The sequence below is a fragment of the Vipera ursinii genome (genome assembly GCF_947247035.1).
Source record: "Vipera ursinii genome assembly, chromosome: 1".
Lineage (NCBI taxonomy): Eukaryota > Metazoa > Chordata > Lepidosauria > Squamata > Viperidae > Vipera > Vipera ursinii.
In genome coordinates this window covers 289824072-289846772 of record NC_139512.1, presented here as the reverse complement: position 1 = coordinate 289846772, position 22701 = coordinate 289824072, and the positions used below count along the sequence as shown (strand labels likewise).

The 22701-nt window shown below is 36.0% G+C and overlaps 1 protein-coding gene and 1 long non-coding RNA gene across 2 annotated transcripts; one reads left to right on the top strand and one right to left on the bottom strand.

Moving 5' to 3' along the window:
- Nucleotides 1-252: 252 nt before the first annotated feature.
- On the bottom strand, nt 253-13248 carry DRC8 (dynein regulatory complex subunit 8; the record flags this gene model as incomplete). Its single annotated transcript, XM_083349944.1, has 7 exons — nt 253-1070; nt 3804-3870; nt 3956-3998; nt 4793-4872; nt 9298-9370; nt 11630-11714; nt 13215-13248. 7 exons carry the CDS (start codon nt 13246-13248, stop codon nt 955-957), a joined length of 498 nt encoding a protein of 165 aa, XP_083206070.1. The 3' UTR covers nt 253-954.
- An 84-nt stretch (nt 13249-13332) lies between these two features.
- LOC310632634 lies at nt 13333-18265 on the top strand. The gene is made up of 3 exons (XR_014490890.1): nt 13333-13391; nt 14847-15495; nt 17828-18265. It is a non-coding gene; the product is annotated as an uncharacterized lncRNA (long non-coding RNA).
- Nucleotides 18266-22701: the final 4436 nt, after the last annotated feature.

Below are 22701 nucleotides of genomic sequence, written 5' to 3'. Positions count from 1 at the left end.
CTTCTGAAATAAGGCCCCTAGAGCCTATTGCTAGATAAACATTAAAGGGTATCAACAAAAAAACCATGATGTTTGAAACCTTTGAAGACATCTTAAAGATAAACACAATTAACTCAGGTGAATAAATGGAAAACACTCCCCCCAAATGAACACACACACACACACAGAACAAACAGAGGCACTGCAACATAGCTGAAAGTCAACAAATTCCTTTTATTGGAGCAAAAGGAAAAGAGGACATCTGCTTTTAGCTCCAGAAATTCTTTTCAATAGCAGAAGCACCTCGACTCTCCCCAGCTCAGATATCAAGTTTCAACCTACGAGGTTTGAGTTTGCTTATTAACCAAGGTTTGCTTACTGTCTTTAATGAAGCCTGAACGTCAACATTTAATGTTTTGAGAAGTTTGTTCTAAATTCAGCACAACTGTAGTATTTCTGTTTTTACTACATTTGGAAATTCTATTTTTCCTATTTTTGTTTGAGTTATTTCACTAATTTTAAATTGTTTTCCTTTTCAGTACTATAATTACATTATCCTATGCAGTGTACATTATAATCCTATGCTTTCTTTCTTGAAAATAAGTTACGCTTATTTTTCAGTAACCATATTCAACAGAACCTATTCTTCAGTAAGTCCATTATTTCAGCCTTAGACTGCAATCTTGTACGTTTTTCTAATAATCCTATTAAATTCAATGCAACTTTCCTGTGAATTATCAAGAAGATTGCCCAGTTAGTATTTTCTCTGCAAATTCTGAATTCTACAATTATACTATCAGATTCACATTTTAAGATATTTAGAAATGTTTGTCTTTTACAAATTAAAAAAATATTTTTATTCCATACATTTCAGTGTAATTATTAATTTATTATACTTGTGTCCAACAGCAAATATAGTTACAATGAAGTTAATATATAAACAGAAAGTTCAGACCCACAAATTAAACAATATCCTTAGTTTTCATCCACAACCATCATTGAAATATAGTCCTTGTAGCGAACAGTATTTGTCTCTGGATCTACTGCTGCTGAAAGCATTTCTTCCATTTCTTCCTGTGTAAAAGGCTCACCTGCAGCAAAAACAACAACAACAACAACCCTGGCTGTAGTATTTCTTACTACATAAACCTTCTAAATGATTCATATTTTAGGGTTTTCAAACTATTTCAAAGGCATAAATATAGATCTGAATTTTAGTAAAAAACTTTGTTACTGAGAAACCTATACTGACACTACCTATACTGACACTATTCAAATTTAAAATGTTTAACATGTAACATATGAATATGAAAAACCAGCAAGTATTAGATGTTCTAGAATGTCTGCAAAAGCATCCTACCCAAATTCTTTCATTGAAAATTTGCTACAAAATACTAGCTATTTCACAATATTATGTTGTAACATAATCTTGCTCCCGTTTTCTTTTGCGAAGTTGTTAATCATTTATTTACTCTCTATTTACTATGTTTACCCAAAATGCTAATTTCCACTCCAGCATAATTTATTTTTAAAGTTTCAGCAGCATTTCAGATTTGCTGAAGATTCAGTAATGGAGGAAAATTGCTTTATTTCATCTAATCTGGCAAAAGTGGCAATGGGGAGACACTGTAAAAAATTCCGGCTCATCTTCTTTAGAATGGAACACGGCATTTAAGATGAGATTGCCATATGTGTCATGCTCTTATTTCATTGCTTTTCATATTTATAACTGTCATTTATGGCAGTGTCTTTTTTACCATGTAATATTAATAGACAATGTTAAATTGTTTAAAAAGAGGACATGACATTTGATTCTTTTAAAAAAATATTATTTTTTCAATAGATTAATAATAATAATAATAATAATAATAATAATAATAATAATAATAATAATAATAATAATAATAATTTTATTTGCATACTGCCCTTCTCCCGAAGGACTCAGGGCGGTGAACAGGGCAATAAATAGTAAAATACAGAGATACAAAAATTAAGAATGGATTAAACAAAGTGCCCAGTATTTCAGAACAATAAGTTAATATACATTTAAAACATTAAAACAATAATTAAAACCCAAACCCATCAGGCCAGGCCGGCTTGTTCAAACAAGTAGGTCTTTAGATCCCGTCGGAAGGAGCGAAGATGAAAATATTTTACAAAAATTCAGATGGCTACACAAATACTAATTCTAAATATGCAAGCAATATTGCATGTTTAGCAATACAATAACTACCTTTCTGAATGTAATTTGGGGGCTGGGGGTTTAGTTTCCCCATTTGCTTATATCATTCCTAAGTTGCTAAAAACATGTTTATTTAGACAGATTTGATTTAGCTTCAAATAAGACACTAATATTATTACCAGTGCTTGAATTTTAATTAGGCTTCAGTTACATTATTGTGTTAAGTATGGAGCGCACACATACAGTGTACTTCATATAAAAAGAGTTGGAATTAACTGTTTAAAAGCTACATCCTTACAGCAGAAAGTTCATGTTCATGTTATTTAGCTCATCTCATTTGAGTCATATTGATAATTTATATTTGCTAAATATGAATATATGTTCAGAAACAAAAAAAATATAAACGTATACTATACAAATTAATACTTTATGCAAAGCAACCCTGGTATTTCACCTTGTTACTATTCAGTTGTTTCCATCTCTTCATGACCAGATGAAATTAATTTGCCAGGCTTGTCTATCAAAAACTGCTTAAACTCTTGCACATGTTAGTATTATGTATATAGTTTAAGCATAAACCTATTTGTATATATCCATAGCAAAGAAATATAACAAATGGCCACACTGCTTAGTACTGGACATGTACTACACCAATATATTATGACATCCTAGGTACTTGGGAATAACTTAATGAAAACGAAGGTGAACACCAACTAAAGAACTGGCAGCAGTGATTTAACATTTTTAGGTATGTAATATTTTTTCCTTTTTTATATATATGAAATGCTTATAATTATTTTCCTAAGCACAATGATTTTATACAACTTGAAATGCATTGACATTTATGGTTTTCTTTTTTTATATTAATACAAATTTGTAAGGCACACAAGTCTGAATCAATGTAGAACTTATTGAATATGCCTTTGGGTTGATCATTGGAAGGCATTAGCACTATTTTATGTTGGATTTTACTCTTCAGTTAGGGATGGGCACACTTTTTTGTGACCAGGAGCAATACACATTTGTAGGATTCCAGATACTTCCACAAGATGGTGAATAGTATCATATTCAACCTCCAGGTTGCCTTATGGTTGCTAAGCATATCTTCATACAGGTAGTCCTCATCTCATGAATAGTGGCTTAGCAAGTGTTTGAAGTTCCAACTCACCTGAAAAAGGGGATTTAAGACCTTGTTTGAAGTTCCACAGGCCTCTTTTAGGGTTACATGGGCGAACATCAGGTGCGCAGCAATACAGTCGCAGTTACAGCTGTTGGCAATATCCCACAGTCATCCCGACTGTGTTTTATGACAGTTTTGCTGAAAATGGCACTTCCTGTTTTCAGCAAAACTGTGCCCATAGTGAACCCTTGGTTTGCTTAATGACTGTAGATTTGCTTAACAACTAGAGTAGCAGTTGTTAAGCGAATCTGCCAGAAAACAACTGCCACAAAAAATGTCATACAATTGGTTTTACAGCCATCATGACATATAACCGTGATGGGAAAGCTCCATTACAGTTGTATGTCGAGGACTACGTATATCCTGTATCACACAGATACAATCAAATTAACATGGAGAGTAGAACTATTTTTTCCTAAGCAAATAAAATTAGTTTTAGTAAATATTTTGCTAAAGTTTTACCTTCCTCGGTCATATACTTTACCAAATCATCTTTGGTAAGATGTCCAGATTTATTCTGATCCAAAACCTATAAAATGGAACACTGAATGTAAATTTTAGTTTTATTGCCTTGAAGTTTAAGAATTTTTCCCATATATGGGAATTATACAAACCTCAAAAGCACGTAAAAGAACATCTTCTGGAATCGGTCGGTATCTGAAATAATGCAGTTAATAAAATAGTTATTGATAATGTGTGTATCTAAGATTTGACTGTTATCATGACAACAGCCTTCCAACTCTTTCTGCCATAAGTTTTAAAATTTAAAACTTTAAAAAGCTGGTAAATTTGTTTGTGGAATCAGTTTTACTTATTTAATTTCTATCCTGCTGCAATCTAGATCAATTCTTGACAGTTTACCTAACTGGTAATTTATCTGAGATTTACCTGAGCAAAATAAAATAGTCATCATAAAAAAGAACAAATAAAATATTAAAAAATAAAACTACCGGTAAATAAAACTAAAAACCCCAAGTAATCCACAAGAACCATTTCAATAAAGGTCTACTTTAGAATATAAATAGTGTGAATCTTGTGGTAATCCGACAAGGCATTTGTAGAAAAGCGAAGACACTATTTGCCACATCTAATACAGCAGGTAACGTCTGCAACAGACGATCTATGACCTCCTGAGGTTATTGAACTATAACTCTCAGTATCTGCATTTTTGGGAATACTGGCTGGTATTGCTGTTAATGGTTCAGCAATGTATGGAGGACCATAGATTTCTCTCCTGACTGAAGGGATTGCCGTGTATTTTGACCAAAGCTACAGCCAACGTAACATACTACTGACGCTGTAATAAATCCAAACCCATTTCATAATTGCCAAAAATATCTTAAATTTAGTACTGAGAAGTTAGTCCATTAAATTGGATTTGTGTAAAATAAAAAATCTCATATACTCATAACCAAGTTTCACAAACTGAAATACCACTCTCTGTTTGTTACCTTCTTTCCATTAACACTCTAGTCATCATAGGAAGAAATTTTTCCAAACGAATAAACCCAGTTGGTTCTTCTTCTTCTACCTAATTTTTAAAAGAAGCATATTATAAATGATGATGATTTATTGGAAAATGAAACTAATTTACACCATCTGACATTACCTTGTAACGTATGAAATAGAAAAGGAATAACCTTGTTCTCTATGGGAGTGCTAAGAATCCATTAGCTAATACTGAGGAAAGCGATACCTTCCATGTAACCTGACAGAAAAAAAAAGACATCATCTTTCTGTTTCCTCATGACTGTGTTCTTCTCATCCACACATTCAATATGCAAAATGTTTACACATGTATGCAAAGAATATATATTTGTAGCTGCACAGACATGATCAGTGCAGCAGGAAGGTTGGTTTATGAAAGCTTGAGTCAGCTGTTGCACAATCAGGAGTAGCAGAATGCCTGAGGTTGTCATTAGAAATCTAAACTAAATATATTCTGATATGTATAATTACAGATTTGCAACCTCCATCAAAAAGTTACCCCTTCATTATCTCTCTGTATCACTTCTGTTGTTCTACTGCAGAATCACGGCACACAACACACACTGCGTTACATTTCCCCCAGCTCTACATTCATTCTTGGTCTCTCCCTTTAAAAACAAAAGCTATATTTGTTTTTAAAACATTGTGAATGGAAATTTAAATACAGAGAGTTGCTTTGTTGCTGTGCAATGAGATAATAAAAGCAGATAAAGTAAATGTAAGTGTCATATGGTCTCATAAGGACTTATGATTTGGGAGTGTAACAGGCAATTTACAAATCAGCAGGAAAGATGGCCAATTAAAAGTGGGGAAGAAAGATATATTTTTTTCTAGATTGACTGACAGAATGTAAGATATCATTCTTTCTTTTATCTAGTACAGGGGTATCAAACTCACAACGTCACATGACGTGTCACGACGTATCGTGACTTTTTTTTTTTGCCATTGCTGGCAATGGGGTGGGCGCAGTTTTGCTATGATGCATCTGGCCCGTGGGCCGGCAGTTTGGCACCCCTGCTCTAGTATATTAAGTTTCTTGGTCCAAAAGGCTGAGAGATAGAAAAGTAGTCAAACAGCAAAGCTAGCTTCTCCAGATTAAAAATGAGCAGTTCTTTTAAAATTATGGTTTTAGAATCTTCTAGTTATCTGTTTTATTATTACAGCTGTACATGGACAAGAGAAAGAATATTGTAAGAGTACATTTATGCAACATTGTCCTCTAGTGGTAAAATTATTTTTATGCAAAATATTTTCCATTAAAGCAAAGCAAAACATAAAACAAAAAAACTATGACTTAGAGCAATATTTATTAATGAAGTGCTATGCTATGCTGCAAGCATATATGCCTCCTATGCAATTGGAATATATATATACATATAGTTGCAGTTCAAGACAATATTTCTTGCATCCAACTAATCAATTAAAGCTTGACTTATAACATTCAACGTTCCTTACCTTTAAAGTGCCATTACATGGTACTGCTTTTGCTTTAACATAACTGTTCTTCTAAGATTTCATTCAAAACAGAATATTTTCTCTAACTACATAAAATTATCACTTCCCTTCCTTGTCTTCCTGTCTATTTCAAATTTAATTTGATTTCCCTTGTTGCTTTTTTACTATTAATGCTAAAGTAAATAGCCATATCAAAAAAGAATTGCATTTATAGTAGTTTTTAACAACAGATATTTTTTTGTAAAAAATTCACCATCAATACCATCATAGCCAAATAATAACAGAGGTAATAGTTGGAGACTCAGTAATACGAGGACCTGAAACAAACGCTGTGTGCTGCCTGGGCTCATTGGCTCACAAGGTATGTTGCCTCCAGAAACAAAGATCAGGGATGCGACAAAACATTTTCAAAATTTATCACTTTTATTGCAAAGTAATTTTTTTTTCTAGTATACGGGTAGTTCTTGATTTACGACCATAATTGAGCCCAAAATTTCTGTTGTTAAATTAGATTTTTGTTGAGTTTTGTCCCATTTTACAATCTTTTTTGCCACAGTTGTCAAGTGAATCACTGTAGTTGATAAGTTAGTAACCTGGTTGTTAAGTGAAACTGGCTTCCCAGTTGACTTTGCTTGTCAGGTTGCCAAAGGGGAATCACATGACCTTGGGACACAGCAATGGTCATAAATATGAACCAGTTGTCAAGCATCTGAATTTTGATACGATCACGAGGAGGCTGCAAAGGTTGTAACAGTGAAAAATGTCACATAAGTCACATTTTTCAGTGTCATCACTTTGAGAGGTCACTAAATGAATTGCTGTAAGTCAATGACTACCTGTATAGGGGGAAAATAAAGCTGCAATAATTACAGCAGTTCACATTTATATGTAATTTCGCTTACTGCCTCATTTCGCAACCATTTGAATTTATGATGGTATAAAAACAACCGCTTTGTAATTATCCCTCACATTTATGATCCTTGCAGGAACCCCTGGTCACATGAATGCCATTTGCATGCTTCCCAATCTGCTTATGACAAGAAGAGTTAATAGAGAATGCTGAAATAAAATCATAGGTCCTGATCATGTGATGTTACACTTAATGACCACAGTGACTCACTTAATGACTGAATAGGAAATGACATATGTCTATTACAGTCACTTGATTTTCCATTTAACAAATGTGTTGCTTAACAATGGAGTTGCTGGTCCCAATTATGGTTGCTAAGTGAGGACTATCACGCTCACAGACTCTGAAAATCTTAGAAGGAGATTCAAGGGAGGTAATGTTCTTGTCCATCCTTTCAGATCGTAAAACAAGAAGATTTTTTTAAAAAAACTCTTACTGAAAATCAATATTTAGTATGCAAACAGGAAGTATCTACTTTCTGAAACCATGAAATATGTTATGTAGAATGTGATGGACTACTGGAATTATGGTTGGGTTATGCCTCACAAGATATGGTAAAATGTGTTTGGTGAAAGTATTGAGAATTTGATTGGGAAGGCTTTAAGTGGAATCCTTTAGGGATAAGAACAAATCTCCTGAAGTCTAGATCTCAGATAAAAACTTGCACAATTCAGAAAGAGGTCTATTAAAAAACACTGTGAAAAATAAAAAACCCTTTTTACAAAGTATATGGCCTTCATTAATTATACCTTTATGCTCAGGATAAGAAAAATAAACAAGGTGAATTTTAATTGTTAGTACAGAGAAATAAATACAGTACGATCTAATAGATATGATGGAGACCTGGATGGAAAGTTTACCAGATCTGGCAATCTGACCTGGTCTGATGGGTTAGGGTTGGGGTTTTAATATGTTTTTAATTATTGTTTTAAATTTTAAATTTGGGCATTATATTTAATCGTTTTTTAACTTTTATATTCTGTGTTTATATTTATTGCCCTGTACACCGCCCTGAGTCCTTCGGGAGAAGGGCGGTATAAAAATATAATAAATAAATAAAATAAATAAATACAATAACTCGAACAGAAGCAATATTGTAGAGGAAAAACAATTGCATTGTATATTAAAACAATCAATTCTTGCACAGATATCAGAATGAATGAACATGGCAATGCTTTAAAGCATCTGAGTTATAGAAACAGAAAGCAGTATTATAGTTTATATCTATTGTCACTTGCTCATCCAAACAGAAGATATGGATGAAGCTTTCCAAAGCCAAATTGCAAATGGTTCAAAGAGACATGAAATCATAGGGGACTTTTATACCATCTGTTGGGGGACAGACTATGCCAGTGATGGCGAACCTTTTAGAGACCGAGTGCCTAAACTGTAACCCAAAACCCACTTATGTATTGTCGGGTACCGGGTGGGCATGGCCCATTGGGTGGGCATGGCTTTGGTGGTAGCGGCAGACTGGGTGGGACTAAAAAATTCCAACTTTGCGAGTTTTTTTTTTTTCTGCGAGAAGTTGAAATTGATTGATTGAACCATTTTTTTTGCACATGGTGGTGGAGGCCTAAAGCGAAAAGGTTTTATAAAACCTAGCTGAAGGCCTAGGAGTTGGGCGATGGCGCGCGTGCCCACAGAGAGGGCTCTGCGTGCCACCTGTGGCACGTGTGCCATAGGTTCACCACCACGGGACTATGCCATGAATGATTTGTCCATTATATTTGTCTTGCTGACAACTTTCTCTTTTAGAGGATGGAAAAGGTTATAAAAGAAGTTGTCTTAACTTGATATAATCAATATTGAAAATTCCAGGACCATAATAAAATAGCCTATAGCCATTTACCTATACTTTCACTCTTCAGGCTTAGTACTACACTAGCAGTCCTCTCTTCTGTATGAATTTAACATAATTTTAGCCTCTAGGTATTTTTATAGGGCCTCTAGCTACTATTACTAGATAAGCCAGATAATTCATTTGCTGAGTGAAATTCCTCCATATTGCATTTCTAATCCTTATTAATTTAGGAAAAGACATCAGATTTACTCTCTACATCTTTAAGTACCGTAACAAAACTTTATAATTATATACACTACCTCTGCAAGCATATCATGGAGATCCGCCTCATTGGGACAACAGCCTAATGACCTAATGATAGTGCCAATCTCTCTGAAAAAGGAGAACATCTGTTATTAAATATACAAATAATGCAAATCTCTAATTCTGATTTGTTTTGTTCAATTGCCTCCCCACATAGCAGGGGTGTCAAACTCGCAATGTCATGTGACGTGTCACGATGTATCGCGACTTTTTTCCATTGCTGGCAATGGGGTGGGCGCAGTTTCCCCATGACGCATCCGGCCCGTGGGCTGGCAGTTTGATACCCCTGCCATATAGTATGCCTATTTCTATGGTTCAAAAGTTCATAACCACTGAGGGCATAGAGGGAATACAGTTGCCATGTATCCTAAAACCCAGATCATTAGTGAAGTAGAATGGCTTATACATTTAGTAAAATGCAGTGGCGTAGCATGGGTTGTCAGCACCTGGGGCAAGGCAAGTAATCTGCACCTCCCCCTCCACAGTGGGCGGCGACCCGGCGGCTCGGATTGGATTCGCACAGCCAGCACTGCAGTGAGAGTGAGCCAGGCAGGGGCAGAGAGCTGCGAGTGCGAGCGCCCCCCCAGATGTTGCGCCCGGTGCGGCCGGCCCCCCTGCACCCCCCACGCTACGCCACTGGTAAAATGTATAAGAAATGCATTGTTTTTCAGATATACTAACAAAGAAGTATCAATTATTCTTTCTGCCACCAAACACAGTTAATTTACAGGACCTGAACAAAAGAATGTGATGGATCTTTAAGGTCTTAGTGACTAAACATACATTGCAATATATAATAACATTAATTCATGCTTTCAAAACCTAAACTAAATGTCTACTTAATCAAAATATAGTTCTGCAGTATTGAATTTAAATTCCTGTCATGGCAAATTATGAGGATGTTCTAAAATTATTCACTAAGTATATTTACAGTAACTGGCCTAATTTAGGTTTATCTCATCGCTGTGATAGAATGTAGACCTGGAGAATCAGTACTCTATTTAGCAAAATAGAGCTTTCCCAAAGAGGCAGTAAATCTCATCAGAGATAGGCCCAGATTAAAAGACTGCATATTAAGGGACTGCATGGTTCTGAGCAGGATGGGGGAGGCGGAGATGAGAATAGCTACATCCTGTAATTTTTGTAGGCTATATCTAGTAGGTTAGAAGGTTACAGCTTTAGTTTGGTAAGATTCTGTCCATTATTTGTAAGCAAAGGATTGGACTTAACTGGATTTCATTGTGTTATTTAGGCTTGAGCCTGACAATCACCTACCCAAAACTTAGATTACTACAGAATAATTCAATCTTGGTATTTATAGTTGTGGTAGGCTAGCCTTCTTCTACCTCAGTACCTTCTGATATATAAATTTCAACTCCCAGAATTCTCAATAATGATCACCTCAGAGAATTCTTTGAGTAAAATTCATGCATCTGGGGGACACCAAGCTGGGGAAGGCAGGATTAAGTTGCTATCATCTTTACTGTTGAATGGAAATGGAGCACAGAAATTCACTTATTTGCCAGGAGATGTAAAACTAAAGAATAAACTAAAGAATATATATTTAAAATACAAAAGAAAAAAGGTACACTGAATAATTGGCTTTCAAAAATACAAAAAGTCCAGCACTAAAACAGTTAACTCATTTTTCTTAATAAACCCCAGCAAAATCTCCAGCTGAGCAATAAGCTATGCCACAGTGAACAGTAGTTAAGAAAGAAGAAGGTTGTGGCAATAAAACGAACAAAACAAGAAAGGCAAAGGAAACCAACTGTAGGAAGAAAAACTCAAAGAGAAATCTGGTAACTATAGTAACCAAACCGAACTAGAACTTAACCTCTGTCAAACCTATCCCTTGTCAAACCCAAATTTTCACACTTCAGGCTTTTCCCCCATAACCAGGGGTAGGCAACCTCGGCTCTTTTCTGACTCATGAACTTCAACTCCCAGAATTCCTGAGTCAGCAGCTGACTCAAGAATTCTGGGAGTTGAAGTCCATGAGTCAGAAAAGAGCCGAGGTTGCCTACCCTTGCCCATAACAAAGAGAACAGAACTTCCCTCCCTTCTCCGTTTGCCTTTTGTATGGTAAACACAGATGTTTCCCAGTCTCTGATTTGTGTGTAACATTAACTTCTTCCCTTATGCATTCAGCCAAACCATTCTGATCTCAGATTCCTGATTTCTGGGAAGTTTCCATTCCGCAGCCACATTGCAGCTAACTAAATTAATCTAAAACCAATCAAAGTGTTACACATTTCTCTTTAAAATAATTGTTCTTAACCCACACTGCTTTATCACTAGAGCTATTAGAATTGAAATTTTCCAAACCTGACATCCACAGTTTTATTACACTCGTGGTCAAACACTTCAAAAGCTTCTGTGATCTTCTTTTGGATTTCTGCTACTCCAGATTCTATAAAGCAAAGAATTAAAAGTCAATCAGAGTAGTCTTTTTGTCAAAATTAGCAGTCAAGTATTCATTAAAAACAGCATAGCAAACGTTTTGAGCTTTCCAGAGTTAGCTTTGTTGTTAGGCGTAACATAAGTGGATAAATAAATGGGACGTAATTCTGTTTTCACTGTCAGTCTCACTGTCACTGTCCTGATTTTCTCTTTTTCATCAATATTGAATGTGAATGTCATCCCTCAATCTTTTGTGCTAAATTTGACATTGCATTAATCATATGCTAAATGCAGTAAAAACACCATTTGATGTAAATAGAGGATGTACCAGAATATATTGAATGCTCTGAGAATAGTATGGCATTGAGCAGGGAGTAAGACAATGTGTGATATCTTCCTGTTTAGGATGTTTATGGATAAAGGAACAGTTGTGGTGATGCTAGAGGTGTATTGATTGGGGATGTAAATAAGTGTGCATATGCTCTTGAAGGCTGATAATCGTTGTTGGCTGATACTGTATTGTTTTATGAGAGATAGGCCTGGATTTGTATACTTAAATGTTGCATTTGTGAATAAATCTGTTAAATCTTTCTTTCCTGATACATTTTAAGTAATTACACATTTCAAATTTTATCACTTTATCCAATTTGTATGGATTTGAGAGAAAAAAATACACCTGCTATATTTATCTTTATATTTATATTTCCCCTAAGAATGTTGAAGCACTGCCTATGTTTGCAAAATAAGCCTACCCATTATTTACATAAACATAGTTCACTAAAATATCACATTTTGTTGTTTTCATGACACACTGAAGCATAAAATATCAACAGAGTCTATATTTTCCTACATTTTATACTAAAATATAGTTAGTCTGGTTTGACTCAATATAGTCTACAGGACAGACACAGTAACAAGAACAGCTTCTGATTCTTTAAAGATGAGTGGTTGTGAATCACACATGATTTTTAATAACAGTCTAGTGCCAAATCTGTGTGTTTTTTTTAAATGCCACACTATATGTTTCCATCTTAGAAAGGCTGCATTAATAAAGTAGTTGCTCTGGATTATCTTGAGGGCAGCGTTCCCAGTTCTCAAGCAAACCAAATACTCCACCATCAATGAATGCTTTGAAATAGGGACGAAGTCTGTTATTAAGTTGGAGAAGGCACACATTGGTAGAAGTCTCCGTTATCCTTGATAACAAAAGTTTTGAAATTCAGAATTTTGTCTCTAGCCCCGCAAGGGATGGAGCAGCATGGCTACATTTGGTTCCGAGGATTTATCTGAGGAAAGAAACCCGGGTTTGTACAGAAGAGACCGAGGAGAGTCCTACTGAACGTAAATAAAACTTGAAAATGAGGCGGTAGGCCAGGAAAAAGATGTAACCTAACCCTGGGTCCAGCGAAAAGCCTTTTTTTTAAAAAAAAAAAATTGTAGGAGGCAGCGGGCTTGGAAGTACAAAGTACAGAGGAAATGGTGAAGTTGCTCTCTAATCCCCTGTTCTTACCCGCAGCGCCTGCTTCACGCTCCTCCGTCGCCATGGCGGCCTCTTAGCGGTCGCCATGGAGACGTTCGACACGGGCCGGGTCCCAGCTAGTGTTTCTCTCGGCTTTCCCGGTCACCGCCCAGAGGCGACGCCCTGCCTCCCTCCGGACCTTCAAGTTGAGGCGCAGTTTCACTGCAGGTAAAGTGTCCCGATCAGCAGCGACCTCGTTACCAGTTTGCTAAAAGTGCTTTTTAAAAGTGCTTCTCAGAAACTTGTGGCTTGTTGGGTTTTTTTTTGGTTTTTTTGTTTAATATAACGCAAGGGTTCTGTTTATAATTATTACCATGTTGCCAAAAGAAGAGGCCATATCGCTTAAGTCTGCCTCAAAGCCAGCTTTTACAGCATTTACAATTTGGAAATTGGGAATCTTTCTAGGAAGAGTATGGTGTGTAAAATACTTAACAAAAACAGGAACTGGCTGGGCAAAAGATACCAGATGGAAAGGAGTAAACCTTGATTTGGTGAGCCTCATGCATTCCTCTGAAATTTTTTTTACTGATTTAATTCTTTTTAAAATCATGAAATGTTTAAGAACGAATGCTTCCAAGATAAATCTGTCTTCTGTTTTGAGATGCAACATCGTTTAATCTAGGGTCTGGGGTAAATTTTGGCATGGTACCAAACTATTACTTGTTTAATCATAGTTTATTGAATATAAACTGATTTTTGTTCGTTCCGCCGGAACCTGAATACCTGGCTCTTTGAGCTTTCCGGCCAGGACCGAGGATTTTTTAATTTTTAACTTATTGTAATTGGGTTTTTAATCAGAGTTATAGGGGTTTTAGATTTTAATTAAGGAAAATTTAATCTATTTTAATTGTTATTAATTTTTGTATTGTAATGTTGTTTTAATTGCCTTGTGAACCGCCCTGGGTCCTACAGGAGAATGGCGGTATATAAGTTTAATAAATAATAATAATAATACTACAATTGGCTGAGACATTAAGCCATGAACTGCTCTCTTATAAAACAGCTGTCTTCATAAATCATATCCTTTGTGTTTATGTGAACTGAGTTTTAGGACTGAAAATTATTTTAAATATGCTGTTGCAGCCGTGTAGATGAATATGAGGAATATGAGAATGTTAGAAAAAACAAGTGATGTGCATTCACATACATGTTAGAATATTTTTCTTTTGAATTAAGACAACTTTTGGAAAAAGTGGCAAGCAAACAAATTTTTAGCCAATTTGTGTACTTTGTCTTTAAGCAATTGCTTCCCCCAAACTCCAGCTGTGTTGCTTGGGGGGGAAGGACTGTTCTTGGGAGGGATGAGTAAAAAACATGTCAAGAATATATAAACTTAGAAAGCTCACTGCTTTGCTGCCCATCTAAAGCAAGCAGGCATTTAAAGTGGACAGCTGCAATTTAAGAAGATTCTAGAAGCAGAATATCTGCACCCACTCTCTTGGCCTTCCATGGAGGGCCTGAAAACTGGGCTCTGCATATTGTCTTGGGGCTCCCATTGGAGGTTGTTAATGGACTGAGAGAAGGTTCTAGCTCCATCCCATGTGTATCTTGCTACCATCTTTACTATTAAGACATATACTATCTTAATGTTTTATCTTTTTGTTTTTAATTTGCTGTAACCAGGTAGATTCGCCTCTAGCCAAGATGCATGATATATTAAATAAATAAAGATTTTACTGTAATGACAATGGCAAAATAGTTCTTTGCACCAGAGAAGATAATAAAACTAATCCTGTATTTTACCAAGAAAGCCACATTGGATAAACAATGTGAATATTGATGACATAAAATGCCAGATGATGGGAATCTCTGATTAAATGGCACTTAACATGCTACTGTGTAAGAACTGAAGACATTTAGGAGTGCCAATAGTGTTTATAAAGTAGCTAGGTTAAAGCCTTTGGGGTCTCTAGTTGCTGATGTTGCTGTGCAGAAAAAGTATCCAAAGTTACAAAAAGGAATTACAGCATGAACATGGAACTTGAGAAAGCATGAAATGAAAATATTATATATTGACATCTTAAGCAACAGCTAACTGAAATGGAATAGAATTGGACACTTCTGGTCAGAAGATTATACTGTTAATTACTGAGGACATGAAAAATAAAGGAGGAATGGTGTAGCCAATGCCCAAATAACATCAATCGGATTTTGCAGTTATCCTTCAGTATGACAAATCATTCAAGTTTATGTTCCTATCACTGATGCAGAAGAACAGATGGCTGATTAATTTTATGGTGAAGTTCAATTTGAAATCCAACAGAACATGCAGGTAAGATATACTGCTTGGGGGCAGGCTGAATATTGAAGTTGGAAATATTAAGGAGAAAAATGAAGGTAGACTATGGCTTAGAAAACTAATGTGAAGCAGGAGAATGACTTAACCAATTTCTGCCAATCCAATAGTTTACTGCTAACAGTTTTAGGACAACTGCCTATATACAATGGCTAACAACTGCCTATAAAATGCCTATACATATGGATATTACCAGATAGAGTACACAGAAATCAGATTGTTACAAGATATTGTTACAAGAAGGTGGTAGGCATCAGTTATAATAACAAAGACGTGGCCAGGGGCTTACTGTGGAACAAAATCACAGACTGCTCATGGGCAAGTCCCAGATTAAACTAAAGAGGAAAAAAGCCAGCCAATTTTCATGATATGATCTTGAGCATATATCTACATTTGTCAAACAGAACATCAGGAATTATTTTGAATTCCTTAACCTCATTGATAGGGAATCTGGGGAACTGTGGAAGGAAATCTTAGAAGTTGTTAAGAATAAATGTGAAAAGAGGCACTCAGAGATCAAGAAACAGAAAAACTTTAGAAAAGAATAGAATAGGAATAGAATTAGAATTAATAGAATAGAATAGAATAGAATAGAATAGAATAGAATAGAATAGAATAGAATAGAATAGAATAGAATAGAATAGAATAGGAAGGGACCTTGGAGGTCTTCTAGCCCAGCCCCCTGCTTAAGCAGGAGAACCTATACCATCTCAGACAAGTGACTGTCTAGCCTTTTTTAAAAAATCTCCACTGATGGAGCGCCCACAATTTCTGTGGGCAGGCTATTCCACTGATTAATTGTCCTCACAGTCAGGAAGTTTCTTCTTAATTCCAGGTTGCTTCTCTCTTTGATCAGTTTCCAACCATTGTTTCTTGTCCTGCCCTCTGGTGCTTTGGTGAATAACGTGACTCCCTCTTCTTTGTGGCAGCCCCTCAAATACAGGAATATTGCTATCATGTCTTCCCTATTTCTTCTTTTCTTTAGACTAGTCAAACCCAAGTCCTGCAGCCATTCTTCATATGTTTTAGTCTCCAGGCCTTTGATCATCTTAGTAACTTAGTTGCTCTTCTCTGAATTTTTTCCAGACTCTCAACATCTTTTTTGTGATATGGTGACCAAATTGGCTGCAGTATTCCAGGTGTGATCTTACTAGGGTTTTATAAAGCAGTACTAATACCTCACGTGATCTTGATTTTATACCTCTGTTTATACAATCCAGGATTGTATTTGCTTTTTTGGCTGCTGCTGCACACTGTTGGCTCATGGTTCAGTGATCGTCCACTAGGGACTCCAAGGTCCCCCTCACAGTTTTCTCCACATTGAAACTCATTTTGTTGGATAGGGCCCATTGTTCAAGTTTGTCAAGATCTTTTTGGATCCTCAGTTTGTCTTCTGGGGTGTTGGCTACTCCTGCCAGTTTGGTGTCATCTCCAGATTTGATGAGTTCCCCTTCAATGCCCTCATCTAAGTCATTGATGAAGATATTGAAGAGTACTGGGCCTAAGACGGAACCTAGTGGTACCCCACTGCTTACTTCTCTCTAGAAGTAAAACTGGATGTCAGAACAAAATAATGGAATTTGTTAAAAAGAGATGTCAAATCTAAGAAAGACAAAGATCTAAGGAAGAAATTTAACAAAGAATTTCAGATAGCTGGTAGAAGAGACAACAAGGAGTATTACATCTGTAAAGACAATAAAGATGGAAACAGACATAAAAGCAAGGCAAGTCTTCAGAAGATCTCCAAACTTGTTGGAAGTTAGAACCTCAAATAGCTACTGTACACTAAATGAACAGATAATACTTTATTTCAATATGAATAAACAAAGATGGAAGGGGTATACTGAAATTCTATATAGTAGAGATATTAGTATCCAAGATATTTTAGAACAGCAGTCCCCAATCTTTCTGGTTTCAGCAGGAGTAGCAGCGGCATGAGGGGGGGATGGTTTTGTGCACGCAACCTAGTTTCCGCACATGTGCAAATGAAGCTTCGCATGCTGCTTGCACAGGCTGGTTCCCAGTGGCCGATAGACCGGTACTGGTCTGCAGTCCGGGGCTTGGGAACCCCCGTCTTAGAAGATATTTGCTACTTATAAGCACTTCTAGTACTAGAAAATGAAGTTAGATCAGCACTCTAAGTGTTATCTATGGTAATTCCAGTGTGATTAGTGAAATTTGAATGCTTATTATACAGTATTTGCATACTTCAATTTCAGTGAGAATTGGTTTGCATGGCTCATTGTGAGTGATGCATTTTTGTGTAGTACTATTCATGTTTAATCTTTAATCTGTAGTCTGTGCTCAGTTTTCAGTTTAAGAAGAAAATCATTGAGCTGTGGTGCTGGAGAAGGCTCCTGTGTATTCTTTGGACCGCAAAAGTGACTAGCAAGCAAGTACTGGAGCGTATAACACCAGACATGTCACTTGAAGGCAAAAATCACAAAACTGCATCTCAATTATTTTGGCCACGTCATGTGGGGGAATTTATTGGAGAAAGCAATTATGCTTGGAAGAGTTAGCAGTAAAAGGAAACCAGGCTGCCAAAGAACACAATGGTTGGATACCATCAAAGTGAATACCAGACAAAGCATAGTAACAACTCAATGAAGTAGTGCAAGATTGGAAGACATGGAGAGACCCGGTCCATAGAATTGTCAAGAATCGGACATAACTGAATGGATAATATCATCATGTTCACTTTTACTTATTCTACAGCAATTACATACGTAATATTGTAGAGCCGATAGAGAAGGATGCTATTTTGGAACTATTAGGAAATATTGCAAGAAACATCCTTAAGACACAACTAATAATAAAAAAATAACAAAATGTTTCATTTCCTCCTAAGCTAGATGGCAAATTTGCAATTCTTATCTGTCATTTATTCAAGAATTTAGAAAATCATCTCCCCTAATTTTTAATATTTCTTTATCTTCTAGATCTGATATTTTGCACCAGAACTTCAGGGTGATGAACCTCAGTCCTTATAAAAAATGAAAATCTATCCATTGTTATATGAATGGATTTCAGTTCTTTCCTTATAACTGCTCCATGTCTGCTCCAAAATACTGAATTAATAAGGAAAACATGGTAAATTGAAGAAGAACAGAGGTATCAGTGAAACTATGGAGACAGCAAATAGAAAGAAATGAGAAAAAATAGGCCAAAAGATGGGAAAGACAACTGGGAAGGATGATAACAGGGGAGGAAAAGATTCAAGGGGGTAGTGAATGCATAGTCTTTCAGAGAAATGGAAAGATGATAATACAATGAATAGAGGTAGTCACCCAGAAAGAAAATGTTGGTGAATGTGTAGTGCAAATGGATTATCAGAGATCTCATGTGGCCTCAGTGTAGAGTCAAAGGCTTTTAAAATGAGTGTGCACCCTCACCTGAGAATTACGGTATAATAAAAAGCACAAGTGGAGATGACAAGTCTGCGTAAGAAGTATCTACAGTAGGTATATTGGACTAGATCTCCATGGTGCATTTTAATTCAGTGATTTTATGATTGTCTGGAGGAATTTTGAGAATATATCCAGATATCAAGAAGATCAAGGGAGAATTAATGATCATATTTCAGAAAACAGATCTTCAGACGGACCTGAAGTTAATAAGAGATCTAAATAAAGCCTAGTAAGGAACATGTTAGCAGAGAAATAGCATTCTTTACAGGGGATTCTTCAAGGTTGATTGCACTGATTCTTTAGTAAATACATTTGAAAGGGAATGGATATTATGTCACAGAAACTTTTAGGAAGATAATTTAGTAACTTCATGTTAATTCCATAGATGAGAAAACTAGAAAAGTACAGGATAAAAAGGCTTAGAGTTTGCAATTCTCAGAACAGTAGACATCATGGTTACTTTCCACATATATTCAAAGTCTTGGCACTGTGTCAGCATGGGTAGAATCAGGCATAATTTCTGCAGTACAAAATACTCTATATATACCGTCTGGTGAAATCAACATGGTTAAGAATAATCCAATTTTTAGAAAAGTTGGGAAAATAATAGAAATTAGTTCTATTGTATTAAGATAATAAGATTATTGTTGAAATGGAGCAGAGAGAGAATAGAAAAACGCTACTGCCCATATAAATAAAAGAAGCCTTTTACTGTTATTGTTGAGATTCTAATGGTTCATCTTTATTACAATATGTGTCTTGAGGATCAGACCAAAATGGCATATTTTAAACAGTTTTTGTAAATGGGACACATACCATAACATAATGCAAATCCTGTTTTGTGGGTGGAAAATTTTTACAGAAAAAAATAGGTAACCAAGAAGAAGATTCAGGGAAAAAAACTTTTTGCAATTTGAGAAAAAGGACTATGAAGAATATCATTCCCAGACATATGGTACCCAAGCCTAACTGTGCTGTCCTATTAGATTCACTTAATTCCAAAGTGATTAACTTAGACACAATGAAATTGCTGGAGTGAGGAAAGATTTTACCGCTGAAGATGTGTGCATCAGGAAAGAGACTAAGGCATAATAACTGCTTGTTCTATCTGCTGTTCTGGAATAGCAGTAAACCAAAAGCAGTCTAGTATTGATAGCAAGGCTTCCTTTGAGCACATGCATGGAAAACCAAAGTGAGTCTTGATTGATTACTGATCAACAAAGTAACTAGATGGTTTACTCATTTACGTATAAAAATAATAAAGCAAGAACTAAGCAGACATTAATTCATATATTGCTCCAAAAGTTTCTGGATGAAATGGATTATGTAGATCCTTTCCGGTACATGCTCAGGCCTGGATACAGGATGGAAATGGCAGTTGTTTGCACTTTTGATAAATTCTGGTGGAAGGGGGAGGGGGTAGTGCATTCATCTTTGCTCTACTTGATCTCTCAGAGAACTTCAATACCATCGACCATGATATCCTTCTGGTGTGGCTTCAGGTATGGGAGTGGTGGGTTCTGTGCTTTCCCGGTTCATTTCCTTCCTCTGTGGCCGCTTGGGGTTGATAGGAAGCAAGATGTCCAGTCCTCATCCACTGTTCTGCAGAGTGCTGCAGGGCTCAGTACTCTCTTCACTTCGGTTTAACAATATGTGAAGCCACTGGGTGAGATCATTTGCCATCATGGACTGAGATATCATCAATATACTGATGACACCCAGCTGTATGTCTCGGCCCATGGTGAACTAAGCAATGCTGTTAAAGGCTGGCTGGGAAGCAATGGGCTGAAACTGAACCCTGGCAAGAACGAGTGGCTCTGCATTTTGGATTCTTTGGTCTGTGGAGAATTGCTACCTTTGGTCTTAAATGAGGTGGCACTGTCCCAAACAGACCCAACGTGTAATCTGAGGGTTGTTCTGGACTCACGACTCCTGCTCAAGGAGCAGGTGGCAATCGTGGCCAGGAGGGCTTTTATGCAACTGTGGGTTGTGCACCAGTTACTCCCTTTCCTGGACCAACAATTCCTGTTAACAGTCAACTCATGTCCTAGTCACCTACCATTTTGACTTTCTGAGGATGGATGACTTTGCTCCAGGCTTTTCAGAGTATTCTGCTTTAGCATGAGATGCTGCTGTTTCATTACCACTACTATGGACTTTTAAAACTACTAATCCGTGAGTCCCCAAGGGTTAGTATCTTGGGTCTTTACATGGTGACGGCTAGTGCCCTGGCCCCATTGTCTAAATCCCAGTGACTTGATCTGCTTTCACTTGCTTGGGCCTTTGGCAAGGATTCAATTGACATGTTCTGAAATTCTCTGTTACTGCCATCACCTTCACTGTTCAACATACACTGTTCTCGAAACTGCCAGTTTGTGACTGCATCTTCCTTCAGTTGTCATTTTCTGCTGAGCAATTGATTCATCCATCTGATTATGAAGGCTAGGCCATTTAAGGTAAAAGGGTACATGTATTTCTACCATTGTGTATTTTTCACTCCATAATGCCTGTGATAGATCAAGTATTGCCAATAGGAGCATATTTTATACTGGTGCAGTTTAACTTAGCCACGAGAAAGAGAACTAACTATTGTGAAATTCATTATATGTATGTATGTGTGTATATATATATATATATATATGTATGTGTATATATATATATATATATATATATATATATATATATATATATATATATACAAATACATATACATACACACGTATATATTTATAAAATTTACGAATTTTTCTAATTGATACTATATTTGCATGTATCTCTGAAGATAACATGTAAAATTGGAAAGCAGATAGAGATGAGAAAGCAGAAAAACTAGACTTAAATGTAATTTTGATTTACTTCGGTAATATAATCAGAGAGAGCTTTTTAAGCAACTTTTGATATTGTTTTGATAACTTAATTTCTAATCATTTTCTTGTATATTATCCAAAAAATAAGATCGGACAATATTTGAAAATGAAATGTTTGCCTTAAGTGATGGAAATGAACTGTTCGTTATTTTATGTACATTGGTTTCTAAACAGCAGTAGTGCACTTACATAAATGTATTGTCTAATTTGTAAGGCAGATAAAAAGCATGTAATTGTCACCTCATCCACATATTCAGCACACTAGGAATCTGTAATATGTGAGAGGTATGCTGAAATATTAATATCACATGAAAAAACTGATAACTAGCTAACAATTAACCAGTGGAACAACCTGCCTCCAGAAGTGAATGCTCCTACACTGGAAGTTTTAAAAAAGAGACTGGACAGCCATTTGCCTGAAATGGTATAGGGTTTCCTGCCTGAGCAGGGGGTTGGACTAGATGACCTCCAAGGACCCTTCCAACTTATTAATATCCCATTAAAAACAGTGTCTTACTAGTGAATTGTTCTTACCTCTATGTAGGCCTTATGTTTGTCATTGGCTGCCTCAATTTGCCTAATATATAATTTAAAGTTTTATTCTTTGACCTTTGTTGTTTAAAGAATGTTCAAAACCTGCTGCTCTATAAAACCCAACAAATGCAGAGAGCAATTAAAGATTACAGAATTAAAAGATTATGCTGAATAACTGAATGGTATACAATAGAATATGAATTCAAAGTGCATATGCAGAGATGTAAGGTATTCTAATTTGGTATCTTTGGGCAGTGATGGACAATCTTTGGAATCTCCAAATCTCCAAAGATACCAGTGTAGCCATCTTAACTGCTACTGTTCCTTGGTTAAGGACATTCAACCATCATTGAATTGAAAGTCTGAGATAG